Genomic DNA, 20,009 nt, shown 5'->3' on the forward strand with positions numbered 1-20,009 from the left:
GTATGTCTGTACTGGTCTCCTGTGCCAAGGTCAGCAGCCTCGTCAGCTGCTCGGTTCGGGTCAGCAGACTCATCAGCTGTTCAGTTCGGGTCAGCAGCCTCATCAGCTGTTCAGTTCGGGTCAGCAGCCTCGTCAGCTGTTCAGTTCGGGTCAGCAGACTCATCAGCTGTTCAGTTCGGGTCAGCAGACTCATCAGCTGTTCAGTTCGGGTCAGCAGCCTCATCAGCTGTTCAGTTCGGGTCAGCAGACTCATCAGCTGTTCAGTTCAGGTCAGCAGCCTCATCAGCTGTTCAGTTCGGGTCAGCAACCTCATCAGCTGTTCAGTTTGGGTCAGTAGCCTCGTCAGCTGTTCAGTTCGGGTCAGCAGACTCATCAGCTGTTCAGTTCGGGTCAGCAGACTCATCAGCTGTTCAGTTCTGGTCAGTAGCCTCGTCAGCTGTTCAGTTCGGGTCAGCAGACTCATCAGCTGTTCAGTTCGGGTCAGCAGACTCATCAGCTGTTCAGTTTGGGTCAGCAGCCTCATCAGCTGTTCAGTTCAGGTCAGCAGACTCATCAGCTGTTCAGTTCAGGTCAGCAGCCTCATCAGCTGTTCAGTTCGGGTCAGCAACCTCATCAGCTGTTCAGTTCGGATCAGCCACCTCATCAGCTGTTCAGTTCTGGTCAGCAGACTCATCAGCTGTTCAGTTCTGGTCAGCAGACTCATCAGCTGTTCAGTTTGGGTCAGCAGCCTCATCAGCTGTTCAGTTCAGGTCAGCAGACTCATCAGCTGTTCAGTTCAGGTCAGCAACCTCATCAGCTGTTCAGTTCGGATCAGCCACCTCATCAGCTGTTCAGTTCTGGTCAGCAGACTCATGGCCATTCCCAACATATAAATCCTGACTTTCAATTGTTTAGATGATTTCAGGTTCTGCATTATAGGTCTTCAGACTTGTGGCTCACTTTGGACACAGCCATAGCTGTATGTACTCCCTCCTGCAGCTCCATATCACTCCAGTTTTATACAGTTGGTTTTTTTTTGGAAACTATCCAAATCAGAAAGAATGAAATGTAGACTTAAATGTGTACAAGTCTACAAGAGAATATACCCATACATACAATATCCAGCTGAATGAGCCCCTAGAAAAATTAGATTAAGATAAACATAGCAATTTTTCATTTTTTTTTTGTTTACTTACATGTATTTGTTTTTTCTGATCATTAGTTTAAGGAGATCAAATTTAATGTGTCACCTTCATTATTTTTAATAACTAAAAACAGATTCTAATGCATGATCTTTTTTCTCAGTTTTTAATTTACATTTTTTTAATTCCTGCATACATTAAGGGGGGCAGCCATCTTGCACCAGCAGCCACATGGACCATAGCCAGCTAATGGTCATAGATGCTCATTTAGTTGTATTAGACACTACGCTAGTGGAGGAAGGCTTTCATATTTGCGTAGAGGTCCTTTCGCAGGGAGGCGGAGGAGGTGAGATGCGACCATCACTTATTGTTTATATATAGTTGTCATCCGTCATCGTAATCTGGCCGTGTAAGAATGATTAGGTAACTAATGAACAGTGATCTCTACGGAGCAGGAAGTATCGGCCTAATATTAGGCTCAGTGACTTGAGTTAGTTTCAAGATTTCAGGGATTTTTTTTTCCTCTCGCCATATATAACACTAAATGAATTTTGTTTATTGGCAAATAGTTGCCCTCGTGAACTGATTTTGTTTAGCATTGTCATAGGATGTTTTAGGAACTAAACAACGTCCTCATATATCCATAATGTATCTGTGGGTCTTTCTATAAATTGGTTAAAGGGTCAAATCTATGCTAAAAAGTAAATGATAGATACTAAATATAAATAGAGAGGTACTAACCTGTATATTTCATACCTGATGCTTTGTGCTGCCTACCAGTGGGGTCTGTCTCCTGAGCCCTTCCCCCACTAATTGGTCAAAATACAGCACTGAGTGCCTGCTCCATGTTAAGCCTACAGGTTTGTACATCGCTCTGTGATGAGTTTAGTTTAAACACCACTAGACATACGAGTGAGCCCAACACCGCTCAGTTGTGCAGCTCATGAGTGGTATTTTCACTCATCGGTGGGGGTCTCAGGAACCGATCCCTCCACCATTTAGCAGTTTATAGCACCCCATATTAATACATATATTTTTTTACATTGATAGTTTATCCTTTTAATGTAAATTCCAGTTAGGACATGTTGAATTTTGATTTCTTGATTACTGTTTAGATATTCTGTCTCGTTACATTTCTGTAGTGTGCAGAACTGTAAGATAATAACTATTGAATGGACACTTTTCATCTACAAAGTTTACTGTACTGAAAGAGGCTCGACAAATGACAGCGTCTGCAGTACCGAGGGAATTATTGTGATGTCTCTGGAAGCATTGATTTCCAGTTAAATTACAATGTAGTTATTAGAATTTATATACTGTGCAGCGACACTTGCTATCTGCTACACGGCTATAGTCTATTGATTCTTGTTTTTATTGCCTTCTACAGAAAGTTTGCTGTTTCTGCAAAAATACCTGATACGAAATGGTGTCAAAAGTGCTGCGTTGGTAAGTGTCATCTTCGCAGAAATTTATTTCCTGTGCATGAGAGTTGGATGAGTATTACTATTGTTCCATTAATAAATAAAATGACTAAGTATTACACTAAATTGCTAACTCACTCTTCCATACCAAAAGATATGATCAAAAGAGAGTTTGTGGGGGTTTTTCCAATTTAAAAACTAAAGCGTCTGCAGCCCAATGTGAGCAGGTCGCCTCTTCAGCCCGATTCAAGTCGTTTGCTTCTTCAACCAGATCCAAGCAGTTTGCCTGATTGGAGCAGTATGTCCCTCTGGCCCGATCTGAGAAGTTTGCTTTTCTCTTGAGCCCAATCTGAGCAATTTGCCTCTTGAGCCCGATGCCAGCAGTTTTCCTCTTGAGCCCGATGCGAGCAACTTTCCATTAGAGCCCGATGCGAGCAGTTTGCCTCTTGAGCCCGATGCGAGCAGTTTGCCTCTTGAGCCCGATGTGAGCAGTTTGCTTCTTGAGCCCGATGCGAGTAGTTTGCCTCCTGAGCCCGATGCGAGCAGTTTGCCTCCTGAGCCCGATGCGAGCAGTTTGCTTCTTGAGCCCGATGCGAGCAGTTTGCCTCTTGAGCCCTAAGGCTACGTTCACACTAGCATTGTGCGCCGTTGCGTCGGCGACGCAACGCACAACGCACGCAAAAACGCGTCAAAACGCACGCAAAAACGCTGCGTTTTGCGACGCATGCGTCGGTTTTTTGCCGAAAATCGGACGCAAGAAAAATGCAACTTGTTGCGTTTTCTTGGTCCGACGCTTGCGGCAAAAAAGACGCATGTGTTGCACAACGCAACAAAAAAAACGCATGCGTCCCCCATGTTAAGTATAGGGGGCGCATGACGCATGCGTCGCCGCTGCGTCGCCGACGCAAACCCGACGCACATTAGCTTAACGCTAATGTGAACGTAGCCTAAGTGAGTAGTTTGCCTCTTGTGCCCGATGCGAGCAGTTTGCCTCTTGAGCCCGATGCGAGCAGTTTGCCTCTTGTGCCCGATGCGAGCAGTTTGCCTCTTGTGCCCGATGCGAGCAGTTTGCCTCTTGTGCCCGATGCGAGCAGTTTGCCTCTTGTGCCCGATGCGAGCAGTTTGCCTCCTGAGCCCGATGCAAGCAGTTTGCTTCGCACTGACAGCTTAAGTCAAGCAGCCTTTACAGAGTGGACTGAAAGCAGCTCCTTTATGCATGCCTATGAATACTTCAAAGTGATTTTGATAAGAATAGATGGAGAAACTAATGGTCCACATAGAAGAGTCGGTATGATTCAGAAAGTCAGAGTGCGGGTCACGTTGTAAAACTGAAGAACCGCAATGCAGGAATACAGAGATTGGTAAATCAATTAACAGCTCGCCTATGCGTTTGGTATACATTACCATCCGACAAAAAAATAAATAAATTTAGCGACTTACTAGACTTGGTAGAGTGAGGGCTCAACAGTAGTCAGAATCGGTGTACACATTCTTTAATAATTTAAATATTTATTGATTTTACTCACTTATATAGCGTCATTATTTGCACAGCACTTTACAGACATTATCATCGCTGTCCCCATTGGGGCTCACAATCTAGATTCCCTATCAGTATGTCTTTGGAGTTTGGAGGAAACCAGAGAACCCGGAGGAAACCCACACAAACACGGGGAGAACATACAAACTCCTTGCAGATGTTGTCCTTGGTGGGATTTGTATCTAGGACCCCAGTGCTGCAAGAATGCAGTGCTAATCATTGAGCCACCGTGCTGACCAGTTTGTGTCTATATACTTGATTTTGCAATAGAACAGCTGTTTTTCCTGGGTAGACTGTGCAGTGGTAATGAGTTACCGTATTGCTCCCAGCATTGGGAAGTGTAACTGGGGAGTCTCCAGGCCGACATCATTGATCTCTTTTCATTATTGCTGAGTGTAAATGCTGTGCGAATGTTCAGGTAATGTTCATCTCAGGGCTTTAGGTTGTCCACGTGTTCAAACAAGTCACTGAATTCCAGATATGAGCTCAGGTGTAAACAGCTGGGTCGGCCAAAAAGTAAAACGACCCACGTTCTAGCACATCCTTCACTTCAGGCTTCGTTACATGATCATACAGGACACGTCTAGAATACATTGCTCTTATTATACATCGCGTGACTGTCCTAGTACCTCCAGCTCATGCAGAACTTCAGGAATGGTACACAGGGTTGCCAAATTGACTCTTCATTGTATCTAAAAAAAAAAAAAAAAAAAAAATCACAACCACCTTTTTATGGCTATGTTATAAAACTGTAGTGATTAAATTAAGATTTTAAAGGGAATTTGTCAGCAGGTTTTTGCTATTTAATCTGAGAGCAGTATAATGTAGGAGCTGAGAGCCTGATTCCAGGGCTGTGTCACTTATTAGGTTGTGTGTTGTAGTTTCAATCCAATCAGTGTTTTATCAGCAGGAGATTATCACTAGAGGAGTATGTTTCTTGTGCAGGCTAATCTGTGTAGCCTTAAACCCACCACTGATTGGCACCTTGAAGACCACTTGCAGTGTACACAGGAAGCTTCCAGTCAGGGGTCAGGGAGGGGTTGCACACAGCTCAGAAGTCTTAACTCTGCTACAGGTGCTTCTCACAAAATTAAAATATCATCAAAAAGTTAATTTATTTCAGTTCTGCAATACAGAAAGTAAAAATTAATATATTATATAGCGTCATTACAAACAGAGTGATCTATTTCATGGGTTTATTTCTGTTAATGTTGATGATTATGGCTTACAACCAATGAAAACCCCCAAAGTCATTATCTCAGTAAATTAGAATACTTTATAAAACCTGCTTGAAAAATGATGTTAACATCTGAAGTGTTGGCCTACTGAAATGTATGTTCTGTAAATGCACTCAGTACTTGGTCGGGGCTCCTTTTACATCAATTACTGCATCAATACGCCGTAGCATGGAGGCGATCAGCCTGTGGCGCTGCTGAGGTGTTATGGAAGCCCAGGTTGCTTTGATAGCAGCCTTCAGTTCATCTGTATTGTTGGGTCTGGTGTCTCTCATCTTTCTCTTGTCAATACCTCATGGTGTGGACAGGTGCCAAGTCCTGCTGGAGAATGAAGTTTCCATCTCCACAAATCTAAATAGATCAAATAGATCACTCTATATACCATATGAGTTTCACTTTTTGTCTTGAACAACTGAAATAAATTAACTATTTGATGATATTCTAATTTTGTCAGAATCACCCATACATCTACAGTTAGGTCCATATATATTTGGACACAGACAACATTTTTCTAATTTTGGTTATAGACATTACCACAATGAATTTTAAACAAAACAATTCTGATGCAGTTGAAGTTCAGACTTTCAGCTTTCATTTGAGGGTATCCACATTAAAATTGGATGAAGGGTTTAGGAGTTTCAGCTCCTTAATATGTGCCACCCTGTCTTTAAAGGGACCAAAAGTAATTGGACAGATTCAATAATTTTAAATAAAATGTTCATTTCTAGTACTTGGTTGAAAACCCTTTGTTGGCAATGACTGCCTGAAGTCTTGAACTCATGGACATCACCAGATGCTGTGTTACCTCCTTTTTGATGCTCTGCCAGGCCTTCACTGCGGTGGTCTTCAGTTGCTGTTTGTTTGTGGGCCTTTCTGTCTGAAGTTTAGCCTTTAACAAGTGAAATGCATGCTCAATTGGGTTGAGATCAGGTGACTGACTTGGCCATTCAAGAATATTCCACTTCTTTGCTTTAATAGACTCCTGGGTTGCTTTGGCTTTATGTTTTGGCTCATTGTCCATCTGTAGTATGAAATGACGACCAATCAGTTTGGCTGCATTTGGCTGGATCTGAGCACACAGTATGGCTCTGAATACCTCAGAATTAATTCGGCTGCTTCTGTCCTGTGTCACATCATCAATAAACACTAGTGACCCAGTGCCACTGGCAGCCATGCATGCCCAATTCATCACAATGCAATAAGTGGCTATCAAAACATTATATCTTCCCAAAAGTGATAACATTAAAAATGTCAGCTCATGGCACAAAAATTAAGCCCTCATATAGCCCCAAATCCCGGAAAATGAAAATGTTATGGGTCTCAGAAAATGGCAACAAAAACAAAATGATTATTTATGTATTTTTTTTCTTCAAATTTCTGAATTTGTTTCACCACCTATATAAAAAAAAACTACCGTATACATGTTTGGTATCTGCATACTCATACTGAGCTGGAGAATAATATCGCCAGGTCAGTTTTACCATATACTGAACATGGTAAATTAAAAACTCAGAAAACAATTGTTGAATTGCACTATTTTTGCAATTTCAACACACTTGATTTTTTTTCCCTTTCTCAGTACACTATATAGTAAAATGAATTATTTAGACTAGAGAAAACCTACTGATGTCTCAATTAATTTTACTTTTATTGGTATCTTTTTACTTTTGACATTTACCGGTAGCTGCTGCATTTCCCACCCTAGGCTTATACGCAAGTCATTAAGTTTTCCCAGTTTTTTGTGGCAAAATTAGGGGTCTCGGCTTATACTTGGGTCGGCTTATACTCGAGTATATACGGTAGCTATTGGCCGTGTCTTTGCAGACTGAGCAGTGTTAGTAGGTACCTTAACCCCCAATTGCTTGCTGTCTAGAGAAGGGGGCTCTGCTTGCGCTCATTAGTTGTCACTGCGCCCAATGCTTTTGGAAAGGGGGAGGCATTTTTTGCAGTTTTAAGAGGCTTATTAGTAGCACACGGTGACCTCTCTAACTCCGGGGGTTACACATAACACAATTGCTTTGATTAGGATTTTCATTAAGTGTCTTGTTAACAGTGAGAAAAACAATCCGTTGCAGAAGGTTGAGTCTGCTGGATACTGTGCTTTATTACAAACAAAAGAAACAATGACCTGTCCATTTGCCTAAATAAGTATATTTTATCCAGACATCACTGCTCTCTCCATGTTGACTTTTAGTGAGGTAAATACAGGTGACAAACAGTCTTGATTATCTCCAGAAAAGCAGGGAGTCACAGAGGTGGGGTCTGACTGCAAGGATCGATTCTTAATAATTGCCGTTATTCTGCTTTATGATCCTTCACTGGTAGACACGTGTACATTTCCAACACCATGCAATACCTCTGAGGCTTTAAGCCAGGCTCAGCCCCGCTGTTCATCATCAGTAACACATATCATAAAAGAATGGTGCGAGGTAATATCAGATAAAAATACACAAATGACACAACATGAAAAGACAAGATGGGGCTCCTGGTTTAACTTCCAAAAACCCTAGTTATCACCTTGGGCAATGGGGAAGGGCCCCAGCAAATGGAGAGCTTACAAAGCAAGATAAAAACAAGACCTCAATCGTAGTTCCCCTACAACTCACCCTAACCCCTTAGTCCAATAGATAACTGGTAAAAACAATCATAATGACAAAACCAGCAACAGCAGTCATCATCATCAGTGCCTGTCTAAGGCTACATTCACATTAGCGTTCTGCGCCGTAGCGTCGGGCGCCGCAGCGACGGGCGCCGCAGCGTCGCCGCATGCGTCATGCGCCCCTATATTTAACATGGGGCGCATGGACATGCGTTGCACTTGCGTTTTGCGACGCATGCGTCACTGCGGCCCACGCGTCATGGCGCAGAGGACGCAGCAAGTTGCATTTTTTGTGCGTCCAAAATCAAGGAAAAAAAGGACGTATGCGTCGCAAAACGCAGCGTTGTGCATGCGTTGTTCCTGCGTTGTGCGTTGCGTCGCCGACGCTGCGTCGCCCAACGCAAATGTGAACGTAGTTTAATGCTCTTGTGGCTGAATGGACACAAATTCCAGTATCCATGAACCAAAACTGTGTTAACAGCCTTCCCCAAAAACTAGAGGTAGAAGCAGAGGTGGTGACCAAAAAAAGAATGACCTGCTCGATAATCGTATGGTTATTGAATGAGACCTGCGTGTGTGGACATACTGCAGGAGAAATGTGTTCGTGATAATAGTAACTAGGCCGTGCATAAACATTATATACAACTTGCTGTTTCTAGTGAGGAATCCATATACTAGCCATAAATATCTATGTGGAGCCCTCCAGTCGAGCATTATCCTCCTAGAGTGGGTGGAACAAATGCAGAAATTCATGCTAATTAAGGTACGTGGACTCTTATTGTTATGCCATTTTGCTCCAAGTCATTTAAAAGGGTTTTCCGGAATCAACAATAATTATGCAAATAACAACAAATGGCATAAAATACCAAAAGAACCAATACTTGCCTAATAAATCCCCTGCTCCTAATGCGCCACTGCTCTAGTACTCCTTGTCGCTTTATGTCTTCCTCCCTACACCACAGGCCGCGGCGGTCATGTGGGAAAGTACAGAAAGACCAGGGAGATTTATGGAGGAAGCAGTGGTTCCTCTATTATTGGATGCCATTTTCTACCTTTAGCCTGGGACAGTGTTCCCCAACTCCAGTCCCCAAGACCCCACAACAGGTCATGTTTTCAGGATTTCCTTAGTATTGCACAGGTGATAATTTCATCCCATCACTTGTGCAATACTGAGGAAATCCTGAAAACATGAGCTGTTGGTGGGCCTTGAGGACCGGAGTTGGGGAACACTGCCCTAGGGTTTGCTGCTCTTTAGAAGCCATTTGATACTGTATTTATACTTCGCCCTTTTTGGGAAAAAGCATCATCCATCCTCGGTGGGGTGGAGTTGTTTTTGCCCAAAGCAGATCTAGCAGAAGCGAGAAGTAAACGTCTGTTTCACATTCCTTTTGAATTCACTTTTGCTGAATACCTGCAAGCAAAATTGCCACGAGAATATTGTTGTTTATTCGTACCGTGTGTGAAAACACTCTTAAAGGGAATCCGTCTCCCGTTTTTTGTCTGAAATCAGCATAATGTAGAGACAGATACTTTGATTCTAGCAATGTGTCACTTACTGGGCTGCTTGCAGTGGTTTTGGTAAAATCACTGTTTATCAGCAGGAGATCATCACTATAGGACTAGTAAACCTGCTGCCAGGTAGTCCTCCATATTCATGAGCTCTGTAACCCCGCCCCCACAACTGATTGGCAGCTTTCTGCTATGCACAGTGTACACTGCCAATCCATGATGTGGGCGGGGTTATGCAGAGCTTCACAGAACGGGCTGATCGGCAGCAGATCCAGTGATCTCATTGGTGCAGCCTGTGCAGAGGTAAGGGGGCCACTACCACCTCTGAGTATGAAAGCAGCTTCTCTCATAGACAGAACTATATTGTAAAGCATAGGGCCCATATACTGCTCCTGCACAGGGGCCCTTTTCTATCTGTCTCTGCCACTGGAATCAGGGTCTCTGCCCCTACATCATAATGGCCTCAAGTGGGATAGCATAAACCAGGTGATAGTTTTTCTTTTAACACATGAAATCACTCCTACAAATACATAGTGATAGAGAATAGTTATATAAAATTTTTAATTGTTTGTGATTGTTTCATACAATCTGATTTTTAATGTTAAAATCTTTGGAGTGTATAGTATTCCGCTTCTCAGTAAGCAATTATTTTTTAGATTTTATAATTGCTGAGATGATATTTTTTGCATGTTGTTATGTTGTGAGGCTTGTCAGTTTTTATTGCCTGCGGGGGAAGTAGCAGAAATTGATGGCTCAGTCACTGTTGGTATACTAATTCCTGCATGTTTGTGACAAGTCAGTGGACTGTGGAATTTTCTGTCTGTGGGTGATAGATATTGGCTCGTGTTTAAAAAGATTGAGAACAATTTGTGGAAAGGAGTAAAATAATAGTGAAATCCCCAAATATTTACTGACCATCACAATTTGATTTATTTTTTTGAGTTGTCAATAAAAGGTTGTAGCATTCACAATAAAGCCTGGGATCCTAATGCTGATAAATGCGGTTCTCAGCCAGCAAGTGATCCTGTCCATGTATTCTTATGTCCGTGTTCCCTTTGTCACCAAGCACATAGATTTCCCATTACCATGCCCGCTCATGATGCTGGAGATGCTGGTTGTGCCCGAACAGGAATACCCCCTAGTGTGTGTGAGCGTCAGCAAGGGCACAGATTTCAACCAGGTTGTGCGGTTTGAGACTGTGAATCCCAACTCCACCTCGTCTTGGTTTACAGAAACAGGTGAGTCATTTACTATTCTCCTCGTGGATTCCTCTTTGCGGCCTCCGAGACCCTAAATTGCTCTCACTCCTTGTCCCTACAGACACCCCGCAGTCCGATGTCGTCCACGTGACACAGTTAGAGAGAGACACCATTCTAGTGTGCCTGGATCGTAAGTCTAGGATACTGCCCCTGGCTCGGCTTCATTGCTCCTTTATGCCGTTACATTAGATTTATCTTTCTTTTTAAGGTTGTATAAAAATAGTGAATCTTCAAGGAAGGCTAAAATCCAGCCGCAAGTTGTCTTCAGAGCTGACATTTGACTTTCAGATTGAGTCTATAGGTGAGAGGCCTGTTCCTTTCTATACTGCTGTTGGAGGCATGCCGCCATGTTTCTTGCAGTGTCATATGCTCCTCAATTGCCATATTTATCCCATTAGTTCTTTAAATTCACTTACAAAAGAAAACGACAATGCCAAAAATGACCACCTGCCGATGACCACTATATGTGGCGTAATCTTATTTTCTTTAGAATATAATGCACAGAAAAGATGAAAGTGAAAACATTCTGGCATTGCTGTGATTCTATGATTGACGGTACCATGCACATTTTATGGCGGTGACATTTACTAGCGACTTCCACATGCTGCAGTCAGTTTTCAATTGTAGCAGCAATTGCACTATTTAGTTGTCAGCCTTGTATAAGTGTTCTCCTCACCCGTGCGGCCATTGATCACTGCTGGCAATAAGTGTGGTCACACTCTTGAACAAATTTTCCATTGGTTACATAGAAATTTTTTTTTTATTATTTTACATAAAAAAAGTACAATTGTTCAACTATTGTCATTATGTATTTTGTTCTAGTTTGCCTTCAAGACAGTGTTCTTGCGTTTTGGAAACATGGTATGCAGGGAAGGAGCTTCCGATCAAATGAGGTAAATCGGTCACAAAGTGCAGACGTGTGCTGTATACAACCAATCATTAGCCATGGGACTGAAGACACATTCTTCATATACTCCATTGAGATGTATGCTCCGTGCTATAGTATATGGAGGTCATGTCCACCTCAAAGGAAAAAGGGCGACTTCGCGCGACCCTCCTCCCTGGCAGTGAAAAGGGACTTTACCTTTGTATATTCACCCTACCTGGTGCTCTCATTTGCCTCCCTCTGAGTACTGTGCTGAGATTGGCATTCCCGAGTCCATCGCATCCAAGATGGCCACTGAAGGGGTATGTCTAAACCAAGCCTCAGGAAGGGCAAGAGAGGCACAGTTTAGCTTTGCCACTGTACTTCGCACGCACTGCCGCAGCCATCCACTGGGCTCAGCGAAGGAGGTGGTGGGAAGCACAGTTCACCAGGTAGGTTGAGTGTACATGGCAGATGTGTCGTGACTAATTGTCAAGGTAGAGCGTTGCTTTGACCCCTAACATTCAAGTATCGCCCTTGTTGCTAACAGTCTAATGTCTGTAGGAGCCACCTGATGATCTCACAACATTGTCTGTTGGGGAAAACAAAGACCCATCAGGTTGGAGTGTAGATACATAAGACCTTATGTCTGCTCTTGAATTTAATAGAAACTGAGATGTTTGTAAACTGTAAATTTTCATCAGCCATACTACATGTTTGTGGCATTGCCTGGCAGATGGTTGTAACATTACAGATGTGTCACCCGACTGACTTTGTATGTCTATGGCCTCCTAAAGAATGGAGAATGTGTTTATCCTTGTTGTTTCACCCATTTTTTATCTTAATTGCTGTAGGGTAAGATCTTTTTGCTATCAGGGCTGGACTGGCAATTCTGGCAAATGCCAGAAGGGCCGGTCTGGTCGTGGGCTGCCTTGTCCGCTACGTTGTTAACAGAATCGGTGTTCTCAAGACCCCCATACTGTTAAGAGTTGTGACGGAGCACAAAGTCGCTGACCTCAGCAGGTCACGGGTATCATTAGAAATATTGGTCTGGTAGTAAATCTTGCTGTCCTCCATCCAGGGTAATATTAGTAACATATCCCATCTGGTTCATGGGGACAGTGACACCATGGGCCTGTGTGATTTCAAATGCCAAGACTGTATTTCAGCCCCAGTCTGTACCTGTTTGCTATGATTCTCATTTTTTTCCCTGGATTTTCAGTACGGTTACTTGGCAGCAGTTTTAATGATTTTCTGTCAGTACAACATATGGACCCACCGGATCCACAAATACAATAGCTGCTTCTACAGAGTGTCTTCAGTTCTGGAACTTAGAGATCCATATGCCCTAACAGGAGATTGAGACAATGGTTGTCTTAAATTAGTTAGAACATTTGTATAAAAAATGTTTGATTATCCTGCTTCTCGGACAATATAGTCTACATATGATAACGTATAAATATCATAATCTATTCACACGTATCAGTTCAGCAGGAGTCCTGTATTTTATACCATCATTTCCATCTGTTCCAGATTGCCTGGGGCTAATGGGCAGAGTTTTATCTATTCACTGTCCAAATATTGGTGTGTTAGGGTGGATCAGAGTGTGAGGCCGTCCCCGGAAGGAGGGAAGACGGGGCAGGGCTAATCATCCCTGGAAATATCGACCATGACGTAATGCTTAGTATTGACTATTCTATGATTTGCTCACATTATACGAAGTAATAATAAGCATTAGCCGGCTACTTTATTCTGATAGAAAAGTATCTATTTTTTATGTAAGTTATTAAAGTATATTATGTCTTTCCACTCACAGATAACCCAGGAAATCTCAGATAACACGCGGATATTCAGGCTGCTGGGATCTGACAGGTAATTGTGTAGCTGTCAGCCTGGAGTAACTTGCGCCCACATTCATTTGGCTCATTTTCTAGTTCTAGAAAACAAAACATTATCACAAATGATTGTAGTAGACGCTGCCTTTATCATTACACACAGCATAGCCTGAATAAAGACTATAGTAAGACTGCATTTACGTGTTTCCCTTTTATAGTAGTTGTAATCAATTGTATAAAGTGTTTACCTGCAGCAATTTATACAGTAATTACTCTGCTGACTTTTGCCTCCGGCTCAGTTTTCGCCTCCTGACAGATGTTGGTTTTTCTTGGGCAAGTTTACTATTAAAACAGAATGCAAAAAATAACAAAATAATGCAGCTCCTTTTTTCCGACCTTAATAAGAACAGGATCTAGGATGTATCTTTGTTCAACAGAAATATATGGCAGCAGGACAGACGTACATTGTATGTGAGGAATCTTGTTGCTCGGCCCTTACATTCATGTCAACACTTGTGTTCCCGGAGATCCCCTGTTGGTCTGCCGCAGTCTAGTTGTATGTTTTACTTGTCTCCATCAATACTATATATGATATTATACTATTGGTAAAAGTATTGTTAACTTACAAACCTTCACGGAAAAGGAGAGCGATGTAAGAAACTGCCCGCGATGTTCTGCAGCATTGTGATAATGCAGCCTGCAGTGGTCACATAGGACATGTTCTGTTTTTTTAATGCACAGTATGACAAACAATGCAAATCAGCGAAGTTTACTAGGAGAAATGTAGATCATTTAATGCAGGTTTTGTGCTCGGACATCACCAGGCTGGTCCCCAAGCACATAAAGTAGGATTAGAGGAATTGTCAGTTAGCACCAGGTTGTGAGTTATAAGTTTTTGTACTTTTATTAAAGCCTCGATAAATCACAGATGAACACATGAAACACGTCTTTTCAAACTCAAAGGAGGATACGCCTTTTAACTGCGGTAGTTAAGAGTATTTATTCCTCAGCGTCGCTTTTTAACGGCGCTGAGAAATAAGGTTATAGTGCCCCCCAGCATCAGAAAATCTCTGGGGTCTTGGCTACCAGGGGTAGCCAAGACCCCAGAGAACATAATTCGGGTCGGTTTGTACCATCCCCACTGTTGCAATCTCCGTTATTCACCAAATAACGGCGACCGCAAAAAAACAAGTCCGATTTCCCATTTATTTATCTTTCCTATGATATGATCTAGCACTTCAGAGGAGAAAGAAATGGGGTCCCCGAGCCCTCTGCGTTTTCTTCCGAGAAGATCTGCCGGACGGCACCCGCCAGCAATAGATTTTTCCTATTGGTTCATTTTGATCACTGTGATAAACCCTATCACAGTGATCAAAATAAAAAAAATAGTAAAGCAACCCCCTTTTATCCACCCCCTTAGTTAGGTAAAAATAATAAAATTAAAAAAATGTATTTTTTTCCTTTGGGGTTGGGGCTAGGGTTAAGGTTGGGGTTAGTGCTAGGGTTAGTGTTGGCTAGAGTTAGGATTGGGGCTAAGGTTAAAGTTGGGGCTAGGTTGTGGTTAGGGTTAGGGCTGTGTTAGAGTTAGAATTGGGGGGTTTCCACTGTTTAGGTACATCAGAGGGTCTCCAAACGCGACATGGCGCCCGCCATTAATTCCACTCAATTTTGCGTTCAAAAAGTCAAACGGTGCTCCCTCCCTTCTGAGCCCTGCCATGCGCCCAAACAGTGGCTTTCCCTCATGTACTGGGTATCAACGTACTCAGGAGAAATTGCACAACAAATTTTGTGGTCCATTTTCTCCTAATACCCTTGTGAAAAGAAAAAAAATTGGTTCCAAAGTAAACAAATTTGTGAAAAAAGTAAAATGTAAATTTTTTCCTTCCACATAGCTTTAGTTCTCATGAAGCACCTGAAGGTTTAATAAACTTCTTGAATGTGGTTTTGCTCACATTGAGGGGTGCAGTTTTTCGAATTGTGTCACTTGGGTATTTTTTGTGTGGTAGTTCACTCATGTGGCGGCACACAGAGGTAGGAAAAAATGGGAACACCGTCTCTTTAGAGCCCTCGTTGCTTTATTGTAAGGCAGCATACACCAACTAGTGGGGAAAACAAACTCAACCTTTCTGGCTAAAACAGGAACAAAATAACAAAAGAAAAGCAAAATGCTGCAACACAGTCCGTATGTTGCGGGTGGCACCCCGCTCTGGAGCAGCAGAGGTTCAGTTTGTGCTCGACGAGCCACAAAGCCTCTGGAGACTCCTCTCTCCAGGCTGGCTGAACCCAGACTGCCTGTAGAGCTTGGTTATTTCAACCCAAGCCTGTAACTTCCCCATCATGTGATTGTGATCACATGATCATGACCTCATGCAGGTCCTGGCAGGTCTGCCAGGTGAGATAAAGTGGACCTTTTCCCACCCGCTTTGTGAAGGTCCACATAAAACCAGCCCTTTTATGCAACTTAATCCTCAGAACACGCAGTGTGCTGGAGAAAAATGCTCTGGTTTCATATCACTGACGCCGATAAGGGCAGTGACACATATCTCCCCTCTATCACCTTACCAGTGACTCTGTCACATGTTATATTGACCCCCGAAACTCAATTCAAATGTGAGGTGGTCCCTAAAAAAAATAGTTTTGTAAATTTTGTTTGAAAAATTAGAAATTGCTGGTCAACTTTTAACCCTTATAACATCCTAACAAAAAAGAGTATGTTTCCAAAATTGTGCTGATGTAAAGTAGACATGTGGGAAATGTTATTTATTAACTAATTTGTGTGATATGACTCTGATTTAAGGGCACAAAAATTAAGTTTGAAAAATGCAAAATTTTCCAAATCTTTGACAAATTTCAATTTTTTTCATAAATAAACGCAAGTCATATCAAAGATATTTTACTGCTAACATGAAGTAAAATATTAAAATATATTACGAAAAAACAATCTCAGAAACAGTGGATCCGTTATAACCTCATAAAATGACAGTGGTCAGAATTGTAAAAATTGGTTAATTATTGCCAACTCATTGACGTCGGCTTTATACAAATGTAATCAATGCAAACCACTAGTGTGAGCCCAGCCTATAGTTCTTCAAAGCAAATGCATAACAGTGCACTTAAAGCAAGAAGAGTTCTATATATTGTCCCAAATGAGCAGATACCATCCTACAATTAATTATTCAAGCAATTGAGGGATCCTTTAGGCCATGTGCACACTTTCAGTATTTTTCGCGTTTTTTTCGCTATAAAAACGTGATAAAAACGCGAAAAAAACACTAACATATGCCTCCTATTATTTACAGTGTATTCCACATTTTTTGTGCAAATGTTGCATTTTTTTCCGCGAAAAAATCGCATTGCGGAAAAAAAAGCAACATGTTCATTAAAAATGCGGAATTGCGGGGATTCCGCACACCTAGGAGTGCATTGATCTGCTTACTTCCCGAACGGGGCTGTGCACACCATGCGGGAAGTAAGCAGATTATGTGCGGTTGGTACCCAGGGTGGAGGAGAGGAGACTCTCCTCCACGGACTGGGCACCATATAATTGGTCAAAAAAAAAGAATTAAAATAAAAAATAGTGATATACTCACCTTCGATGGCCCCCGGAGTGTTCCTGCCTCTCACCGCTGCATGCTGCCGCTTCGGTTCCTATAGATGGTGTGGTTCAGGACCTGCGATGACGTCACTGTCTTGTGATTGGCCGCGAGACCGGTCATGTGACCGCTCACGTGACCGCGACGTCATCGAAGGTCCTGAACCACAGCATCTATAGGAACGGACGCCGCTGAGGATATCGGCTGTCTGCAGAGGGTGAGTATAACCATTTTTTTATTTTTTTTATTATTTTTAAACATTCTATATTTTACTATAGATGCTGCATAAGCAGCATCTATAGTAAAAAGTTGGTCACACTTGTCAAACACTATGTTTGACAAGTGTGACCAACCTGTCAGTCAGTTTTCCAAGCAATGCTACAGATCGCTTGAAAAACTTTAGCATTCTGCAAGCTAATTACGCTTGCAAAATGCTAAAAAAGACGCGAAAAAACGGGGAAAAAACGCAAAAAAAAAATGCGGATTTCTTGCAGAAAATTTCCTTTTTTCTTCAGGAAATTTCTGCAAGAAATCCTGACGTGTGCACATACCCTTAGTGTTTTGTTTTCGTTTTGTTGTTTTTTACAGAAGGTTACTTGAAAACCTCACTTAACTTCATTCTGTAGACAGATGTACACCTCCTCTACATTCATTCTCAAGGACCTCCAGATATAGCCATGCACTACGCTCGGCTGGTGTTCACTGTTCCCATCGAGAATGAATAGAGCAGATGTGTGCATGTTCAACCACCACTTGGTTCACCCGAGGCTCCTCAGACCCCCAATCTCCGGATCAGTGGTGATTTCATCTGTCAGATCCCTAGTGATCTGCAAGTAATCTCCTATCCTGTAAATAAGGGCTAACTTTGCTCAAGATTGTGCTGACCTCACCCTACTTACCTCTAGTCGTTAACTCTGTTTTTGTTTTGCTTGTGTGTTTTGCAGAGTTGTTGTTCTGGAAAGCAGACCGACTGACAACCCTACAGCCAACAGCAACCTGTACATCCTCGCAGGACATGAGAACAGCTACTGAAAACCAATGGCAAAAGGAACTCGTGTCGCCAAGTGAACACTATTACTTAAGGGTGTATCGACAGGACACGGAGAAGATTGGAAGAGCATTGCCAAGAGTATTGCAAAGTTTCTGTAACTGCCACCCCATTCTGTCGATGCAGTAGTCAAGCCGTGAAGCAGAAACTTTGTGGTTGCAGATACTGGTATTGTGGAGAAAGATTTTCACCGCAGGGTTATATGTTCCTGCAGAGAAACTTAAGAACAAAGCAGCAGCAGCAACACATGATCATTTTATATACATAATATATATACAAATAATTTATTGTGGCATGAATCAGTGATGAAGAAAATGTCGCTTCTCTGTGGTATGGACACATTTCTTCCCACACAAGTGCTGCGTTCACAGTTGTGTCATCCTTGCACACACAGGTAGTATTAATTCTCGTGTCCTACTGCGGTGGCTGTACCTTCCCATTGCTGATGTCCTACCTGGATCCCTCCTGTAGATAGTGATACTTTTATGACGTACAAGTGTCTTAATTGTACAGATGTAAAGTTGGTCCGAGCCCCATGTTCTGAGACTTCTTCTTCTCGTCTGGTCTAGCTAGTTAGAGAGGACGACAAAACACAAGAGTTTATTAACACTATTGTATTTTTATTCCATGTAATTTAGTAATGCCAATATAAAATTTTGTAAGTTAAGAAAAAGGATCCTGTAATCTATAGAGCTGTAAGCATTGTACGGTATCCTTAACGTTAATACAACTACACTGGTGTTTAAATTTGCACAAAGTATTGTCAAGTGACACATTGCACCACAGCGTTACCCTGTGACTGCTGCAGTGAAATGCGTTGGCTTCTGCCATTAATATCTTCTTTGCTTGCTTTTTTTTTCTCCCTATATTATTTTTATTTTGTAAAGCGGCAAATTCTATTTACCTGGATAATAGATTTTTAATTAGTTTTGGCATGCACAACAGCAAATTAATAAGTGAACTTTTTATGATTAAAGGGAAAAGATCAGCCAATTGAAACAGTAGTGATATATTTATTACAAGCACATCACATCTTTTGTATAGTTGTTATTTAATCTGAAAGGGAAAAATCTAGCGGCTTGTAAGGACTTCTGAATAGATAGTTGTCAGTCTACAGATTTTCTTACACCACCTACAGAAATTGCTGTATTAACACGGTTTCCCCGTTTGTATTTGTACAAATGATAATGTTGTGATCATACCCTTTAATCTTGCAACACCCATCATACATATGTATGGATTCAGGTGAATATGCTGTTTGCATCTATAGAATCAGCCATATTTCTTTTAATATATGCAGAAAGCTTCTTTTGTCTGTACAAATCCTAATCAGAGCTAGAACCATATGGCTCTGCTAAGAAGGTGGATAAATACTCAACATTTCAGCCTGACTGATCACCTCTAACATTCCACTTTGTAAGAATTGATCTAGATTTTACTTTTCGTTTTGCCTTACTTTCATCCTTTAGGATGCTTGTGAACTTGTGGCCAAAATAATTTAGTTACTACCTCATGCAAATAGACTAAAGGAGACTGCGCATCCAGCAGCTGTGCATTTGAGTTTTTTTTATTTCGCCTTTGCATTTTTGCAATCCCTAAGCAGTGGCAACTCTACATTAATTGATAATATTGAAAAATATTATTAGACTTCCCCGGCCCTTTAGTCTACCATTATATTAATGCACCTTAATGATATCGAGCTGTAACATAGCATTATTTAATCATATACCACTGCTCGTCCAGGGCCTACATAGACCGTGTGATGGATCGATGATCCTACTGCCTGACCCGAGAGCAATGACTGATCACGTGCCACTGTAATGTTTTACCACAATGCACAGTTTTGCATTTGTTTCTTAATTTTCATGCGCAAAACACTAATAAAAAAAGAGCTGTGTAGATGGCCTATGGTGTACATTCTTGATAAGGCAATGCTTTTGGATAAATTGATGACTGTATATACTGTAAAATAAACAAGATTTTTTTT

The 20,009-nt window shown here is 41.8% G+C and overlaps 1 protein-coding gene across 4 annotated transcripts in view; it reads left to right on the forward strand.

Annotated features, from left to right (window-relative positions):
* Positions 1-20,009, forward strand: part of MAP4K3 (mitogen-activated protein kinase kinase kinase kinase 3) — a 306,530-nt gene extending 286,521 nt beyond the window's left edge. For all 4 annotated transcript variants that reach the window (XM_077282921.1, XM_077282922.1, XM_077282923.1 and 1 more), the window contains 8 exons: positions 2,509-2,567; positions 8,573-8,676; positions 10,489-10,660; positions 10,743-10,811; positions 10,890-10,982; positions 11,504-11,574; positions 13,363-13,418; positions 17,919-20,009. In XM_077282921.1, the coding sequence (XP_077139036.1) occupies positions 2,509-2,567; positions 8,573-8,676; positions 10,489-10,660; positions 10,743-10,811; positions 10,890-10,982; positions 11,504-11,574; positions 13,363-13,418; positions 17,919-18,006 (712 nt within the window). In that variant the 3' untranslated portion in view covers positions 18,007-20,009. The remainder of the gene's footprint in view (positions 1-2,508; positions 2,568-8,572; positions 8,677-10,488; positions 10,661-10,742; positions 10,812-10,889; positions 10,983-11,503; positions 11,575-13,362; positions 13,419-17,918) is intronic.

This window comes from Ranitomeya variabilis, chromosome 2 (genome assembly GCF_051348905.1).
Source record: "Ranitomeya variabilis isolate aRanVar5 chromosome 2, aRanVar5.hap1, whole genome shotgun sequence".
Taxonomy (NCBI): domain Eukaryota; kingdom Metazoa; phylum Chordata; class Amphibia; order Anura; family Dendrobatidae; genus Ranitomeya; species Ranitomeya variabilis.